General features: G+C 44.8%; 1 protein-coding gene across 1 annotated transcript in view; it reads right to left on the reverse strand.

Annotated features, from left to right (window-relative positions):
• LOC149192479 (histidine kinase 1-like) overlaps window positions 1-18541 on the reverse strand; it is a 360562-nt gene that overhangs the window by 230626 nt on the left and 111395 nt on the right. Inside the window, exon 5 of the mRNA XM_089404623.1 lies at window positions 1415-1574. Within this exon, the coding sequence (XP_089260749.1) occupies window positions 1415-1574 (160 nt within the window). The remainder of the gene's footprint in view (window positions 1-1414; window positions 1575-18541) is intronic.

Raw genomic sequence — 18541 nt, forward strand, 5'->3', positions numbered from 1 at the left:
GTTATTTATTTTTCAATGAAGTTGCAGTTGTGTTTTATTTAGTATTTGCCGCAAGTAATTTGCATAAGACAAATAATTTAAATTGATAGGAGAATAATGCCTAGTAACGATGACAGTCTTAAAATTTCACAAAGTCCACCTCATCTTTTGACCCCAAAGAAGTAACTGGTACTCATTTGGTTCGTTGAGGTACTAATTGGGAATCCTCCCTTAGCCTTTCCAGAGGAAGTTGGGCTTAAAGAGTGGGGGATTTGGGTCAAGGTGACAGTGTGCCCTTACCTTGTGTATGCCCATCTTAGCAAGTTGCAAGGACCTTTGCAACCATGCTAATCTAATCAATAACAGGGACCATGATAGAACATTGAAGAAAATCATTGTAGGCGCATTCCTAGTTGTTGTTAATAAATACAACTCTGTACATAATTGATAAGCTGCTTAACTATCTTTGCAAATGTTGGTCTACTAACTGAAATTGTCGACAGACCAACATGATGGTTGACTTCTATGTTGACTACCTTCACTACTACATATGCTTGTATCCATGTGTATACCTATTTAGACTTTTTTAACACTGCAACCAACCCAGTAGGAACAGTACAATTTTTCTGAAATAAACTCCCTAAAGATTCCCTCAACTTTTTATACCTTTTCACTCCTTTTTTGTGTGTTTTGAAATCTAGAAGATTTTTCAAGAAATTAACAGAAGATTTGGACATCTGGACAATTTTTTCAGCTTATCAGCAAGTCATTCCACCACATCACTTGAGTTTTCATTTATGGTTCATGAAGTTTCTCAAAGCTGCAGATTTCCTGTCATTTTCTGTGGACTCTGCTGCAGAACATGCAAAGGTATTGCTATTATGCTGGTGTAGTGTTTGATCTCTTATTTCCTTAACTGTTTTCTTTAAATTACTCTGAATTATGAAACTCAGAATATGGCAGGGTTTAAGGAATTTCCCGAATTATACTGTAACATAGTGTCTCTGATATCTACTAACTTATCTCTAGGCATGTAAAGAAACATGACATGCTTTATAATACTACATTGGTATGATATCTCTTGATTTTTAAAGATTAACCCATTGACAACATAAAGTACAGGACTGTTTCCATACATTTTCTAAGACAAAGCACTAAGTCAAATTGCCAAGCCTAGATTTAGACAGGGCATGCAACAAGCATGGTTTAGTAATAGATTCATATAGATATAAGAAACAGTATGGCATTGAGAGAGGACATAAGTCCACAGCGAATTTGCCAAAGGAACTAAATATATTATGAAATTAATGAATAAAAATATAGTTTCTATGCAATTTTGACTCTTCAACAAGTTGGCCAAGCAATCTGTGAGTAACAGATTCATATAAGGCTCGGAATGCATTACTTGAAAACTACTAGAAGCCCATGTATATACCTTGCTTAGATCTAATATGTTGTTCAACAATCGTAGTAAAGCTGTAGAGCAGTGGCGAATTTGCGAAACAGTTGAGATTTGCTCAGTAGTGAGGCACTCATCACAAATCAGGATATCCAAAAGTCCAATTACAGCAGCCATTGGTGTCCGAAGTTCGTGGCTGTGAAATCACAAAAATCATATTCAAAATCATCATCAAAACCAGAAACTACAACTTAAAACAGTCCCACAATCCAAATAGCCACAAACAGTTGCCTGGAGTTCTAAATAATGGAAATCAATGCCAAGGAAGACAAACATTAAATATGAAAGAATCCCTGAAATTTAACACCTAAGCACTACACTGAAAATATAATTTTCAAAAATAATGTTCATTCTTAGAAGAAAAAAGGATTTTGATTTTAGAAAAGTGCAATTCTAGTGATTTACTACCTGAAAATGCATGTCTTATTTTGTATTTTCATGGGATTTCTTCTCTTTCTGAGTACAGTAGAGGATCCTTGGAGTTTAGTGGCAGTTATAGGTTGCAAGGAGAAATTTGGAGACCATGCACCTTGCTCTATTTTCCTTGAGCACAATTCATCATACATGGCAAGAACAAAGGTGTAGAGGTGTATTGTTGGTTTGATGGAGGCTTTTCCAGAGGCATTTTTCACCATGAGGTTCCATTTAAGCATATTGGATCCATATTTGGAGTTATGGGTAAATGGCCTATATTTCCCATTTGTTGAATCAATGATGGAGAGCCCTATTAAAGCTTGAACCCAAGGCCTAGGACCACATGGATGGAAAATGTGAGACGAAGAGGAGACTGGGAAGATGGATGCCCTACCATGGGAGATGTCCAAGGTATGACTTAAAACAACCTAAAGGAGAAAATGCCCTACCCTGTAGAAAGTCCAAAGCATGACATGTGGCAAGGAAAGAGCCCAACAGATGAACATCCTTAGAAAGGTGCCATGTGGCACCAAAAGCATTTGTGTGGTCAAGAGGGGGTCACTTGATGAGGAGCATTCCACTCCAAGGGGAAAATAATGATTGTTTTGATGCTTGATCATGAATCTACCCTCTTTAAGATGGCATCTAAAAGATTCTAAAGGGTCTTATGGATCATTATATTTGAAGCACGTTGTTCAATATTTGGAGTGACCTCAAGGAGAAGTTGACACTTGTCAATTTGTAACTAAATCAAACCATTAAAGCTTCTCTAAGAGGAGCACCCTAGTTCTGGGGTTTCTAGCTCCCTTTTAATATAATTCACTTGGTGATTTTGGGTTTTATGTACTAGCAACTTGGGTGTCCCAAAAGCATTTTGGGCACTCTCTACACTAATTAGCTTGCTGGATTTTAGCAGGCCATTGATTTTACAAGGGGAGGTGCTACCCAAATTTGATCAACTTGAAGGATTCAAGCACCCGGAAGGAACCATATATTGTACCCTTTGTAAAACTACCACCTTACCACCATTATAACTACATAAAACCATCTCTTCCTCCCTTTATTCATAAGGGATATCATCACCAAACAAAGTATTGTAATTTCTTGGGAGCTAGGAGAGTCTCCTAGACATCCCCCCCCCCCCAAACCACCCAACAGGGGCTGCTTGTCTTCTTGTGTGATTGTGTCTCTTTTCATGGTGTGATTTCATTGGGATGAAAATTAACAATTAGATTAGTTTAAATTCACATCATTGGATTAGTCTAATTTCATTCATAAGATTATTTTAATTTCATTTCATTAGATTAGTGTTTAATTTCATTTCAATAGAATAGTTTCAATTTCCTACATTAGAATTTAATTTTTGCTCTTAGATTAGTGTAATATCCCTTATCAGGAATACACCCCAAACACAAGCAAACTCCAACTAGAGATGGACTGGGAGGGCATTTACCAGATATGTCGCCTCTAAAAAGAGGATGAGATCCGAGGCTACCTGGCCCTTTCCAGACTCAGTCTAAGAGTATAATAAAAACAAACAAGTGGTATAATAGCCGAGAATGCTCAAAGAGATACAAATAACAATGATATGATATATATCAAATAAACCATAAGCAGATGCACAAGAAATGCAGAGAGAATGCTAGGCCATTTTATTATACTAAGCAATAAAATGAGTACATGAGGTGATCGGGAAGATGGCACCTCTACTTGCACTAGGAAAGTGAAGAAATACACTCCGAATAGCAAGGAATGGCCCCTCTCTGATCTGCGTCCAAGCTGCTGGGAAACTGTTGTGCTGCTGCTGCTACTAGAAATCAAACGAGGATTTGGGGCTACTCCCCTCCTCAGAAAAAGTTGAAACTCTGGAATCGGACTCTACTCGAGAAACCCAGAAAAACCCAGAAAGCTCTCGTGGAATGGCCGACCCCCGAAAATCACCCCCTTGGGGTTTTGCGCAGTTCCTCACTGCTTTGCGCTGCCACTGAATGAGATACTCCAGAAACCTGCCTGAAACCCCTGCCAAAACTCCTCAATATGCAAGGGCTGATCCCCTGCTCTACCTCTCAGCACAAAACCTCCTGCAAATCCTCAACCCAGACTCCTGCCAGAAAGAACTGCGTCCTCCCCTCAGTGTTGCGCAGTCCTCCAAAATGTTGCCACTACTGCTGCAAAAAGGCTGATGAAACTACTGCTGAAATGCCAATGGGAATACCTTGCCCGAGCAGGCACTCGAAGTCCCCCGGGGCTAAGGGTGAGATCTCCGAACAGAGACACTCAATGCACTAAACAGTGTTGCAAACTAGCTAAACAGCCAGTGTGCTCTAAGTCAAAATGACTATCACAAACGCTCATCACAGAATGATCAAAATGAGGGGGCTCCTCTCTCATTTATAGCCTTTGCCTCTCTCAATCCCAAGGCTCACCTCCTCATGCGTGATTCCCCTCTTGCCACGTGTGTCTTCCCTCCTGCGCAGTCCCTCCATGTGTCTGCATGGGCTCCATTTCTACGTCCCCCTTTGGCCCCCTTAGCTCCCCTTTAAGTCACAACATTGTGCTACTAGGAAGTGACTTTTTATTCTAAAAGTGAGTTATGTCCCCCTTCCTCACTTTTTTATTTACAAATAACTATAGAAGGCAAAATCTGGACAAAATCGAATATTCCAATTAGCCATGCCTAATTAGAAATATTACAGTCTCCCCCAGCAAAATGTTGCTTGTCCTCAAGTAACTGAAGTGATGGATGCTGTAAGATCTTCTCACTCTCCCAAGTGGCATCCTCATCCGGCAAATTCTTCCACCTCACCAAGAATTCCCGGATCGTCCTGCTCCGCAGCTGCCTCTCCCTGGTATCAATGATAGCCTCCAGCTGCAATACCAAATGCCCCTCATCATCCATGGGTTGTAGCTCATCTATCACTGTCACCTGCTGCCCCAATGCCTTTTTCAGGCATGATACATGAAAAATGTTATGAATCTTGCTGCCTTGGGGCAGATCCAACTCATATGCAACCTGTCCAATCCTGCATATCACCCTGTATGGCCCATAAAAGCGGGGCTTGAGCTTCTCAGCCCCCTTCTGCTTCAGTGATGACTGTCGGTATGGCTGTAATCATAGGTAGACCATGTCCCCTACCTCGAACTGTCTCTCCACCCGACCTCTGTCGGCATACAGCTTCTGCAGATTTTGCGCTGTAGCCATGTTGTCCTTGAGAGCTCGGAGGATATCCTGACTCTCTTGGATCCAAATCTTGGCTCCAGGAGCCCTGCTATCACCAAACATCATGTCAACAAAAGATAAAGGATGATACCCATACAAGGCATAGAATGGTGACATACCAATGGACATGTGATGTGAAGTATTATAGCAGTACTCCCCCAGATGCAGCCACTTCAGCCATGCTCGCTGCTGCCCGCTAACATAGTTACGCAAGTAGCCCTCCAACCACTTGTTAACTATCTCTGTTTGCCCATCCGTCTATGGGTGATAACTGGTACTCGGTGTCAATTCCGTCCCCACCAACCGGAAAAGCTCCTGCCAAAACCCGCCCATGAAACAACTGTCCCTATCACTGACATTGGTCTTAGGAAGACCATGTAGCCTGAAGATCTCCCTGAAGAACAGCTCGGCCACCTGTGCTGCTGTATAGTGTGCGGATATGGCAAAAAAATGTGCGTACTTTGTCAGTCGATCAACGACGACAAAGATACAATCCTTGCCCTATACCATGGGCAATCCTGTGATGAAGTCCATCGAAATACTCTCCCATTTCCCCTCCGAAATGGGAAGAGGCTGCAATAATCCTGCGGGATGGCTCATCTCCCCCTTGTTCCTCTGGCAAACATCGCACTCCCTGATATGCTGGAGTACATCCTCCTTGAGGCCCTTCCATGAGAACCTCTCTCTAATGGCCCTGTAGGTTTTGGTAAACCCCTGATGGCCTGCCAATGGTGAGTCATGTGATGCCTAGAGTATCTTCTTCTTGAGCTGAGACCCCTCAGTCAAGAAGATCCGATCCCTGTAATAGATGATCTCATCGATCACCTTGTACCTGTCATCTGCCACCTACCCGCCCAGAATCTCACATGCAAACCTGTCCTTGGAGTACTCTACTGAGAGTCGAGCCCTCCAATCTGTATCCAAGCTCATAAGAGACAACGTGGTTGGTCTACGAGAAAGGGCATCTGCTACCATGTTGTTCTTACCCTTGACATACTCAATGTCAAAGTCATATGCTTGGATCTTACTAATCCACTTCTGTTGCCTCTCTTGTAGTTGCTTCTACTCCAAAAAGAACTTGTGGCTATTGTGATCATTCCTCACCCTGAACCTGTTACCCACCAAATACTGCCAGTACTTAGCCAATGCATGCATGATGGCCAGCATCTCCTTGTCGTATATAGAATACAACCTCTCGTGCGGAAGGAGCTTCCGACTCTCAAAGGCTATAGGGTAACCTCCCTGCATCAATACTGCACCAATCCCCTCTCCTGATGCATCACACTCCAAAACAAATGGCTGCATAAAATCTGGCAATGAAAGCACTGGGCAACTGCTCATAACCTCCTTCAGCCTGTCAAAGGCTCACTGCGCTGTGTCCGACCAACTGAATTGCCTTTCCTCATCAAATCTGTCAGGGGTGCAGCAAGCTGTGAGAAACCTTTGATGGACTTCCGGTAGTAAGTACAAATGCCAATGAATCCTCGAAGTTTCGTCACGTTTCTCGGCTCCAGCCATTCTCTGATGGCCCTGATCTTCTCCTTGTGGACTCTCACTCCATCCACCCCTATGATGTGTCCCAGATATAGCATCTCCGTCAACCCAAACTCACACTTGGAGAGTTTGGCATAGAACTGCAACTCCTGTAAGATACGCAATACTGTCTCAATGCGCTGGAGATGCTCCTCCCAAGTCCTGCTGTAAATGAGAATATCATCGAAGAATACCAACACAAACTTCCTCAAGTGACTACGGAAGATGTGATTCATGCAGGACTGAAATGTAGCTAGGGCGTTGGTTAGCCAAAAAGGCATCACCAAGAACTCAAAGTGTCCATAGTGACACCTGAAGGCGGTCTTGGGAATGTCCTGCTCCCTCACGCGAATCTGATGGTTCCCCGATCTCAAATCAATCTTTGAGAAGAAACGTGCCCCTATCAACTCGTCCATCAACTCATCGATCTTGGGTATGGGGTATCTGTTCTTCAAGGTCTTCTTGTTCAGGGCCCTGTAGTCAATGCACATCCTCAACATACCATCCTTCTTCTTCACCAACACCACAGAAGAAGAAAAAGGACTCATGCTCGGTCGAATGTGCCCGAGACCCAGCAACTCCTGGATAGCCCTCTCAATCTCATCCTGATAGGCCTTGGGGTGCCTATAGGGAGTGGTGATCACTGCCTGTAAGCCCTACTCTAGCTCGATGGTGTGCTCAAACCCCCGATCCGGTGGTTGCCCTGGTGGAATCTCCCCAAACACTATGGCATATTGATCAAGGATAGACTGTATCTTTGGATGTACCATCTGCCTTGTAGACCCTGCCTTTGATGCACGCAGCTCCACTGCCCACTCTATGTCTCCCTTTCGGAAGACTGCCTCCATCCGATGAGCTGAAACAGTCTGAGGCAGATATGTGTGCTATCCCCGTATCTTCTCATGCCTCCCTGTCTTCTCATCATCCCACTCCATCTCTAGGGTCTTCCAATCTGTCATGACCTTCCCTAGAGTGATAAGCCACTGAACACCCAATATCATGTTGGTGTCTGGAATATCGACCACAAAAAAGTGGTCAGTCAAAGTGTAGGTGCCCATCGTCACTGAAAGCTCTGGAACATAATGAGCACACGTCATGCTTTGATCTCCTAGGACCAAGACTGAAAACCCATCGAAGCTCTCTATCTGTATACCTCTCCGCTCAACCATTTGTGCATCGATGAAGTTGTGGATCACCCCACTGTCAACCAAAACTGATACCCGCTGGCCATGCACTGTCCCTCATACCCGTAGCATTAGATACTTGGGAACTCCTCGCAATGCTGCAAGGGCCCCTCCAATGGGTGCAAATGATGCACCTCCCGCTGCTGGTGGTGGAGGTGGTAAAGGTCCCTGTACGGCATGGCTATCTCCTGCCTCCCCATCATCCTCGTCATCCTCTTCTCCACTACTCTCAGAGAAGACCTCAATAAAATGTGCTTTGCCAGCAGCACATCTATGTCCCGATGCCCACGGCTCCTGACATGTGAAGCACAATCGCTTCTTCTTTAGCTCCCTCCTGGCATCATCATCAAGCTGTACTCGTCCTGGATTCCCCTTTGGAGGTGGAATCCTCACGTCCTTCCCCTTAGACTGGAAAGTCTATCTCTGGGGGTAGGGTGTCCGGGTCCTGGGTAAGACATCCTGTAAGTCCCGGGTCCTGCTGATAGTGTCTTGGAGTGTGGCTGGTCTAGTGGATCGGACTAGACCCCGAAGTGGCTCTCCTAACCCCTCAACATACATATAGACCCTCCGTGTCGTGGATAGGTCTGGCACCATCACGGAGACTCTCAAGAAATCTGCGATGTAGGTCTCTGAGCTCCCTGTCTGTTTGAGCCTCGTCAGCTCAACAAAATGTTGCTCTGGATCCCTCCGATCAAACCGCTCCATCAATCTCCTGGTAAACTCAGCATATGTCGTCACTGTAGAGTGCCCAAGTGTAACCATTCCATGAAACCACCAATCCTAGGCCTCACCATCCAAATGCAATGTTGCCACCTTGATGGCCTCTGTCTCCGACATCTGGTTAAGCTGGAAATTCTCCACCCATGCCTTTGTCGAACTGTTTGATGAACCATCAAACATAGGCAAGTGAAATCTACTCGCTGCACGATGGGTGTCACCATCATGATAATGCTGGTACCCCCTGTGATGGTCGTCGGGTCTACTATCCCGCTGGAGCTGAACAAAATCTCTGAATGAGAGGGCTTCCCTGAAATCTTTCCCATAGGCCTGGTACTCTGCAAAATAATCACCCATATGTCCAGGCTCTGCCTCCTGCTGGGTTACGGCCCCCGTGTCTGCTCCTAAGAAAGTGGGCATGGTAGAGCGTGTAGGGGCATGTGAAGCCACCTGCTGCGCAGTATCACGCTGCTCTGGCAAATGATGGGATGTGCCTGATCCCTCACCAACCTGGAAAACCCGTGGGCTCTCACGCTGTCTGGCCTCTACTGCCATGAATCTCTGCCCCATCACCTCAATCTACCTCGACAGATCCTGCACCGATTTGAGGAGCATATCCGCAAATCTCTTCCCATCATCATCTGCCATTGGAGCCTCCTGCTCTGCATCCACCACAGGCTCCTCCTGTTCTGCGTCCACCACTAGAACACAGTCTCCCTCTCCGTAGGTATTCTCCAACCTACGCCCAGTGTCTCTGTATCTCCGACCTCTATAACAGATATAGGGTTTTCCCCCGGTGTCATAGATTGCTAGCTCCACAGGCTGAGCCAGATCTATGCTCTGATACCACTATAATATCCCTTATCAGGAATACACTCCAAACACAAGCAAACTCCAACCAGAGATGGACTGGGAGGGCATTTACCAGATATGTCGCCTCTAAAAAGAGGACGAGATCCGGAGGCTACCTGGCCCTTTCCAGACTCTGTCTAAGAGTATAATAAAAACACACAAGTGGTATAATAGCCGAGAATGCTCAAAGAGATACAAATAACAATGATACGATATATATCAAATAAACCATAAGCAGATGCACAAGAAATGCAGAGAGAATGCTAAGCCATTTTATTATACTGAGCAATAAAATGAGTACAGGAGGTGATCGAGAAGATGGCACCTCTACTTGCATTAGGCAAGTGAAGAAATACACTCAGAATAGCAAGGAATGGCCCCTCTTTGAACTGCATCCAAGCTGCTAGGAAACTGTTGTGCTGCTACTGCTGCTAGAAATCAAACGAGGATTTGGCGCTGCTCCCCTCCTCAGAAAAAGTTGAAACTTTGGAATCAAACTCTACTCGAGAATCCCAGTATAATAGCCGAGAATGCTCAATGAGATACAAATAACAGTGATACGATATATATCAAATAAACCATAAGTAGATACACAAGAAATGCAGAGAGAATGCTAAGCCATTTTATTATACTGAGTAATAAAATGAGTACAGGAGGTGATCAGGAAGATGGCACCTCTACTTGCACAAGGCAAGTGAAGAAATACTCTCAGAATAGCAAAGGAATGGCCCTTCTATGATCTGTGTCCATGCTGTTGGGAAACTGTTGTGCTGCTCCTGCTGCTAGGAATCAAACGAGGATTTGGGGTTGCTCCCCTCCTCAGAAAAAGCTGAAATTTTAGAATCGGACTCTACTCGAGAAACCCAAAAAAACCCAGAAAGCTCTCGTGGAATGGCCGACCCCCGAAAATCACCCCCTTGGGGTTCTGTGCAGTTCCTCACTGCTCTGCGCTGCCACTGAATGAGATACTCCAGAAACCTGCCTGAAACCCCTGCCAAAACTTCCCAATATGCAAGGGCTGATCTCCTGCTCTACCTCTCAGCACAAAACCTCCTGCAAATCCTCAACCCGGACTCCTGCCAAAAAGAACTGCGTCCTCCCCTCAGTGTTGCGCAATCCTCCAAAACGTTGCCACTACTGCTGCAAAAAGGCTGATGAAACTACTGCTGAAATGCCAATGGGAATACCTTGCCCGAGCAGGCACTCGAAGTCCCCCGGGGCTAAGGGTGAGATCTCCGAACGGAGACACTCAATGCACTAAACAGTGCTGTAGACTAGCTAAACAGCTAGCGTGCTCTAAGTCCAAATGACTATCACAAATGCTCATCACAGAATGATCAAAATGAGGGGGGCTGCTCTCTCATTTATAGCCTTTGCCTCTCTCAATCCCAGGGTCACCTCCTCCTGCGTGATTCCCCTCTTGCCACGTGTGTCTTCCCTCTTGCGCAGTCCCTCCATGTGTCTGTGTGGGCTCCATTTCTGCGTTCCCCTTTGGCCCCATTAGCTCCCCTTTAAGTCACAACGTTGTGCTACTAGGAAGTGACTTTTTATTCTAAAAGTGAGTTATGTCCCCCTTCCTCACTTTTTTATTTACAAATAACTATAGAAGGCAAAATCTGGACAAAATCGAATATTCCGGTTAGCCATGGCTAATTGGGAATATTACAATTAGAGTTTATTTTCTTGCAAAGTAACGAACCACATCAAACTCTTTTGTGCTCACGCCATTGCAAGCTTGTCTTGATCCTTGTGCATGACTTGAAAGAGCTAGTTGGTTGCCTTAGTCAAATAGGGAAAACCAATTCTTTTATCTTTATTGTGAGATTGGGGGAATGGTAAACATTGACTTATGAAATCAGGCTAGAAGCTAGATTCTCCTAGTGTTGGATCTCCTTGCAATGGGTTGATTTGTGGGCTCTCCGAAGTACTCATTGAGTAGTAGCTCTCTCTTGTAGGATCCCCTTGCAACTTTCCTTAATACAACGATGATAAGGAGAGAAGAGGAAACACACCTTAGTTAAGTTTACTTTATTGCAATCACACATCTCACATTGCTCACTCATGCAAATCACCACATATACGTCGATCTAATAAATCTAAATTCATGTGAAATCTAACTTAACTAAAATGTACAAGAACATTCCACAACTCTTTTTACAGCATTCAACACTTGGTTATTTTTCATTGCCACATTTACTTTTGGCACTTTCATTTACAAGTATAAGCATTTTACTTTCAAGCGTAATCTCTCACTTTGAGCATTTACATTCACAAGCTCTCTTTATGTGGCACTAGTAATTATTTGCTACATTGTTTGCCTACAAGTCTTTCATTCATATTGTCATTGTTATATTTCTTGGTTGTGGATGGTCATTTGTACTTATGAAGTTTATTTACATGCTTTAAAGTGATATGTTGTAATTTATATGTTGATGGTTGAATGTGTTTTGGGTAATTCAATTAACTCCTAGATATTTCTTGTTTAACTTAGTTTAATCAAGCCTTAGTTTTCTTTTCTCATAGGGACTACCCTCCTTGGCTTCACTAGGAATTAGCCTAGACGGAGGAGTTGAGATTTGAGTGACAGTTGTTCAACTCAAGACTTGCCCCCATGGCCACACCAAGTGAGTTAAAGATTTTCTCCACGTTAGCACAGGTGTGGATTAGGTGGCAACAAAGGTTTACCGACAACTAGGAAGGGACATGAGTATATGTTTGTGGTAGTTAACAAGCTTAGTTAAATGTGTTATCTGATGCCCTGTAAAAAGACCATCAGTGGTCAAGAAGCAACAAACTTGTTCTTTGGACAAGTCTGGGCGCACTTTGGGATACCAAGGAGCATCATTTCAAACAGGAATTATGCATCTCACCTCTTACTGGGGTTACAATCACAAGATTTCTCGGTGCATTTTAGACAACATTGTGGAAGAAGATGGATATGAAGTTAAATATGTCTACATTATTCCATCCTCAAACAGATGGGCATACAAAAGTAGTCAATAGGACTTTTGTGCAGCTTTTGAGGGGTTACAATCAATAATCATCCAAAGACCTGGGATGAAAATTTGGTATATATACAACACTCTTATCATAAAGCAATCCACACTTCTACTAGCAAGTCCCCATTTGAAACTTGTTTTGGATATTTTCCGCCTTCACCTTTGGATATTGCATATGTGCAACAAGGAGGAGTGAGGGAGGATCTCACAAGGAATGTCTTAAGGGCAAAAGATTTGTTGACAAGAGCGGGAAAATCCATATCCATGTACAGGAGACACTGCAGAAGTCACAAGAAAAATATAAGGTTAGGCATGATCAACACAGAAAAGAAAAGTTGTTCAAGGTGAGAAACAGAGTATGATTACAGTCAATGTTGCGATAATCGTGATCGAGATTAAATTGACAAGGGTCCAGAAACAGAAAAAATCATAAAAATCAAGATAAAATCAGAAAAAAGTTAGCAAAAATTCGGCAAAATTAAAAAAAAAATACAAAAAAAAAATAAAGGAATTAAAAAAATACAAAAACAATTTTTTGAGGTCTGATCGCGATTTTTTCATTTTGAAAAAATCGTCAAATTAGTCGTTTCAGGGAAAAACTAAAAAAATCGTGATTAAATCATGATTTCCGCAACTCTGGTTACAGTGAAATAAGGAGAGGTTGCAGGGTCTTGGTAGGAAAATCAAGGCTCTGCAATATGGCCCCTTTGAGATACTAGAAAAGGTGGAAGATAATGCCTATAGACTCGATATACTCCCATACATGTGCATTTACTCAGTGGAGAATGTGGAGAATCTAAAGCTCTATGAGCTCTCCATGCTAGATCAGGAAGAGGAACAGGTTCTACCTTCTGTAGAGGATTTCGTACCAGGTGTGCAAGCAAAGTTCACAGAAGATATAATTTTGTAGAAGAGGTCCAAAACTACGAGACAGGGGCAGCATGACCTTTGTCAAATTGAGTTGAAAGGGCTACTTCAGGGCAAAGCTAAAAGGAATACCTAAGAGAAGATGGAGGAAAGTTTTCCTCACCTCATTCAGTAGAATATTTGGGGGACCAATAGCCTCCCAAAATGGGGAGGTGTAATCCGTATTGGGTGATTATATTGTTTTTTATCAATCTCGATGCTTTCAAAGTGGAAACAACTCACAGTACCATTTTTACCGGCAAGACATAGTTTGGCAAATTGGGGTCTCAAACCTTCAAGGAGCATTTTGAGGCATTGTTGTTGCCCAAAGTGTACACCTAAGACGCAACGCTCAGACTAGGGGTTGTCACCTATTCCCTACTCACTCCGTTTAAGCTCTCTCCTAGAAAAGCTAAGGGGGTAGTCCCTAAAGAATGAAACTAAAGGAAAACTTGTTGGTACAACAAGCTCTAGGAGATTTCAAATAAGGAAATTTCTTCTCTTAGTAACTTGAATTATGATTAGATGGCAAGGTAGATATTAAATATTGAACAATGAAAGAAAATAATAGACTCAATTAGATCAATATGACACTTATGATGAAACAATGAGAGACTAGTGCCTTAATAACAATGCTTAAATATGGATTGTTATACTTGAACAAAGATAACTTTCAAGTTACAAGATAGTGTAATGTCCCTTCCTAAATTATTTTGGAACAGGATTAATTTCTACAATTTGGGGCCGATTTTGGAGGTGATGGGGCCCATTCGATTTTATTAGGAGGCTAGACTTAGTAGAATTTATTTCGATCTGGTTAATTTGTACGTGGGGGCCACCCACACTAGGAAAATACGCATTCCCTAGTTGGATTTGCATGGAGGAGAAATCGATGGTTAAGTGAGGGACCCACGATGGAGGGAAAATGGAGGGAAAAGTGCTCCACGAAATCCATATAAGGAAGGCAACTCTCCTCATTTCAACATCTTATCTTTTGACATATTGAACTCAATCTTACTTGCTCGAGCTGCTTAATCGGGTCACTGTGTTGTTTAACACACGAGTGTCTCCGAGCAAAGATCTCAACCCTTGCTTCGGTGGACTTCGAGTGCCAGCCCTAGAAGGGAGTTCTTCTTCATCTCAATTTGTAGCAGCAGCAGGGAAACGAGTTACAACAATTGTAATTCGAGTACCGGCACGCTGCAGCAAGGGGAGTAACAACAGCGCAGGGATTGCGCACAGCGTGAGGCATAGCGGGAAGTTGGGGAGACAGGAGCATCCTTCATCATTTCCAAGAGTATATAGGGAAGTTACAGACAAGAGGGCCATCCCACACGCAACTCTCATTTCATCACACGTAGGACTGTGTCATCTCCTCCATGACTGCGCAGTCATTAGAGTGAGACTCTTTGGGGCAGCACCATCTGGGGGAGTTTGGAGCTGGGATGCTGGGAGATCATTTGGAGGGCCATTTGAGGAAGATTGTGGGAGTTGGGAGAGAAGATATTGTCAGGATCAGTCACAGCAACAGAATTTGAAATTGGAGGAGGGCTAAGCTATGAAGGGTCAATTTTTGAAGGTTGGAACTAAGGGAAACCCTTTCTGGGTTTTTCTGGGTGTGGGCAAGGATCACACTCCTAATTTTATAAAATTTTCTGAGCAGATCTAAGAGGTCAAACAGGGGTACCAATTCAACCAGCAGCTAGAGGAGCTAAGGGGAATTTGGGCCAAACTTCCGAGGTCAACATTTGGCCAATTCCTTCGTGGGTTATTCTGGGTTTCTTGCGTAGAGGTTGGGATTAATTTCCCAGAATTTTTTGAGCAACAGGGAAGGCACTAGCAACAGATCATTTCAGGTAGCAGCGCCTTTCTAGGCAGTAACAATGTAGCTGTTGGGCCAGATTACCAGCAGATTTGAGGAGGGTGTTCCATTGTTCATTTTAGGCTTTTGCTAGCTTGCCTAGAACAAGGCCGGTTGCACACATTACAACGCCTTGTTGTACACCTCTTCCAATTTAATAAAATGAGTAGACAACGCAGTTTGGTCGCCAATTTTGTGGTCTGATGGTTTGATTTAATGTTATGGTGTTGTTTTTATTGTTTGCTTTGCGTAGCACTATTCTTCCTAGTTTGGAACATTACAGTGGTATCAGAGCATGATCTTAGCCCAGCTGTGGAAAATTTGGCAGAAGATCATGGAAGCTCATGGGAAGCCAGAGACAAACCCATGGCTCAAGGGAAATCCAGTATGAAGAAATTTTGGGGTAGAAATCATTGGGACGATGAGAGGTTGGACTAGTTGAGGATGGTGACAGACCAAACCCATCCTCAACCTTACAACAGAGATGTTAGAGGTGAGCAGGCCATGGGGGTGCAACCATCTACATCATGTGGGGAAAGTCGACCAGACCAGGGCACCAGAGCTCCTGAAAAGGAGCAGACAGGACAAAGACAGTTAGACAATGAGACCAGGGGGCATTTTTTCTAGTGGAGACCTGGCTCTAGATATCAGGAGCCTGAGGAGGAGGTTGAGCATGATGCTGAGAGCCCAAAGGATGGTGAGGAGCATATCAATATACCCAATGTAGCGCAGGAGTCACCTTTATTAGAGACCTCTTCGATAGCCCCAGTTGACACCTTAGTGGAGAGGATAGAGCCTACTCGCATAGAGCCATTTGTTGAGGGGGTGCCAACCTTGGACGAGATGCCAATTGTTGCTGAGGTATCTAAAGCCATGACCGCGTTTACAAGTGATAGATGCCCACCACGGTTCCATCAGTTTTAGGCTGACCTTCTAACATTAAAAAGGAAGGCCACGTTAGTGCAAGAGGCGATTATGCAGCAAAACGAGGAGCTTGAGGGCACGAGAGTGGTTTGTGCCGAGTCCACGGCCAAATTGACTCACGTTAGGGAGCAGTTGGATTCCCTACTGGTGCAGCTAGAGTGCACATTGGAGCGTGAGAGCAGCCCTCTTCGGGCATACATAGACGAGGCTGGAAGCACTGTTAGGTTACCTTGGCCCATTGGACAGAGGGAGACAGAGCTACCTAGTCATATTGTATGTATTGACCAGGATAGCGAGATGAGACGACCTGAGTTGAACAAGGTGCAGCACCCGCATGTTGTGGTTGTTCTATGTGCGGGATTTTGTGCATTCAATCCCTCTCTTAGGGTTGGGTGCCGAGAGATTCTGAGTTGGCACCCGGTGGAGTGGACTATGGAGATGGTAGTGGACCCAAGTGGAGCTCAGCAGAAGTTTCCAGGCACTGCGAATGCTGGAAGCCCCGACTAGCACTGGGATCCGGGAGGGACCACCTATCGTTTCCCAGGGATACCAGTTGACTATGACCTAGAGGGTATAGTTGACCTAGCAGTCGAGCGTGCACCTCTGCTAGGAGAGTTTCGGTCAGCACCAGTGGCCAACTAGTTTTTGGGCAGACTCCTTGGGTTGTCTTGGTATGACAATTGTACACGGGGTCTCAGGATGATCAACATACTCTGGCAGGAGTTTGTCGGAGGAGGTGGCATTGGCAAGCCACCAGACAGTGCCTTGTATGGAGTTGGGGATTCTTCGCATTTGTGTGAGACACAGAGGAGCAGAGCAGTGGTGGCATCGCTATTGACACCTGGGGAGGTTCACTTCTTGGATCCCTTAGGGAGGACTTGGAGGGAAGGTTCACTTCTTGGATCCCTTAGGGAGGACTTGGAGGGGAGGTCCCCTCATCGAAGAGCATGGTGATGCGACAATGGAGGTGATGATCCAGGTTGGATGCGGGCCGACACATATGGACAAAGCTTTAGGCCATCTCATTCAGGGATGGGTAGGAGCATCTAGTGTGGAGCAGTGGTCTGCAGATGGGCATGGAGACGCATGGGGGTGTGCCGTAGTATGTTGGACTGCGTTGTGTAGTGGAAGTGCCTCACATTGCATTGAGTACATGCGGTGAGTGACAGGTACAGTGACACAGGACGGTAAATGATGGCATAGTCATAGCCGAGGGCATCTAGTGGTGTACAGGGGTAGGCCACTGTGTGCAGTGGCATGTCCAGGAGTACTAGGATGATCGGTGGTATGCAGGGGTGTATAGTACTACACAGCGAGGTCTTGGAGTGTTGCCTCCAGGGAGACCCTTGGACGGAAACATCGGGCATACCTTTGGGCATAGTTCACCCATGATCGAGGGGGACATAGATGAGCAATACTCAATGGTATCCGCGGGGACTCACATGCTTGACCCTCTTCTACATCCCTCCCGGGCGTAGTCAATTTTGCTGTCGACTTTCTGCACTCTAGGCATGAGCAGCGGGGGACGAGGATCTCACTCGAGATATTTGGGTGACACTCAATGCACTAGCGGGGAGACATTTCAGCAGTGGCATTGGATTGGTGTCTCAATTGACAGCCACAGGTTGGGGAATGAGGTGATCATCTACAGGGGTGGCATATCATTCATCATCGAGCCTATGTCTAGGGAGCTAGTCCCAAGGGAGACATGTGTCACTCTTTTCTCAGGGCATGTCGGGACCAAGCATGAGCAGAGGATAGCAGGTACGACTGAGGTAGTTTCCCAGTATGTGTCCAGGCTTCAGACCTTATATTGGCACATTATCGAGAGGACGAATGGCAGACCCAGGGGAGATGGTTGGCAGGGACAGAGGGATCCACATACCCTGAATCAATTACAAGTATTGGATACCCATCTTTTGGTTGCATTCAGGGGATAGCTCTTTGGCACACGTGGCTTCCAGTGCTCATCGGTACTACACAGTGGCAGGCACAGGGCAGATTACCATGCGTCAGATTAGCCCACGATATATGGAGCCTATATAGTGATCCCATGCAAGGACTAGAGATGAGGGCCAGAGGGATTCCATCAGTTGACAAGGCTATGCCGCAGCAAGTCTGGTTATGGGATGCAGGGATTCAATTGATCAATAAATCACTCGTCATGACCAGAGTCATGGCAGAGAGTGATATAGTTTGCTCTAGGGATGACACATGGGGGTTCAAAGAGGGTTTCATCATATGGGGAGGCAAACATTCTATGTCGCTGCACAGGTTAGGAGTTAGATTTGGATGGGTAACCCTTGGTGCCATCGAGATGCCCAGGCAGGATGTGTCTCGCCTCTTTCAGTATTCCACCACTGAGTTCTAGGAGGGGAGGATACTGACTACGCACGATGGGGAGTCTGACATAGTCAGAGTAGCACAGCGTCAGCATGGTGACACCACTTTGGGACTAGCAGGGAACTAGGGCATCACAGCTCTTCATAGCTC

This window comes from Pinus tabuliformis, chromosome 2_2 (genome assembly GCF_031772625.1).
Source record: "Pinus tabuliformis cultivar Carrire ecotype Pingquan chromosome 2_2, CPIR1, whole genome shotgun sequence".
NCBI classification, from domain to species: Eukaryota; Viridiplantae; Streptophyta; class Pinopsida; order Pinales; family Pinaceae; genus Pinus; species Pinus tabuliformis.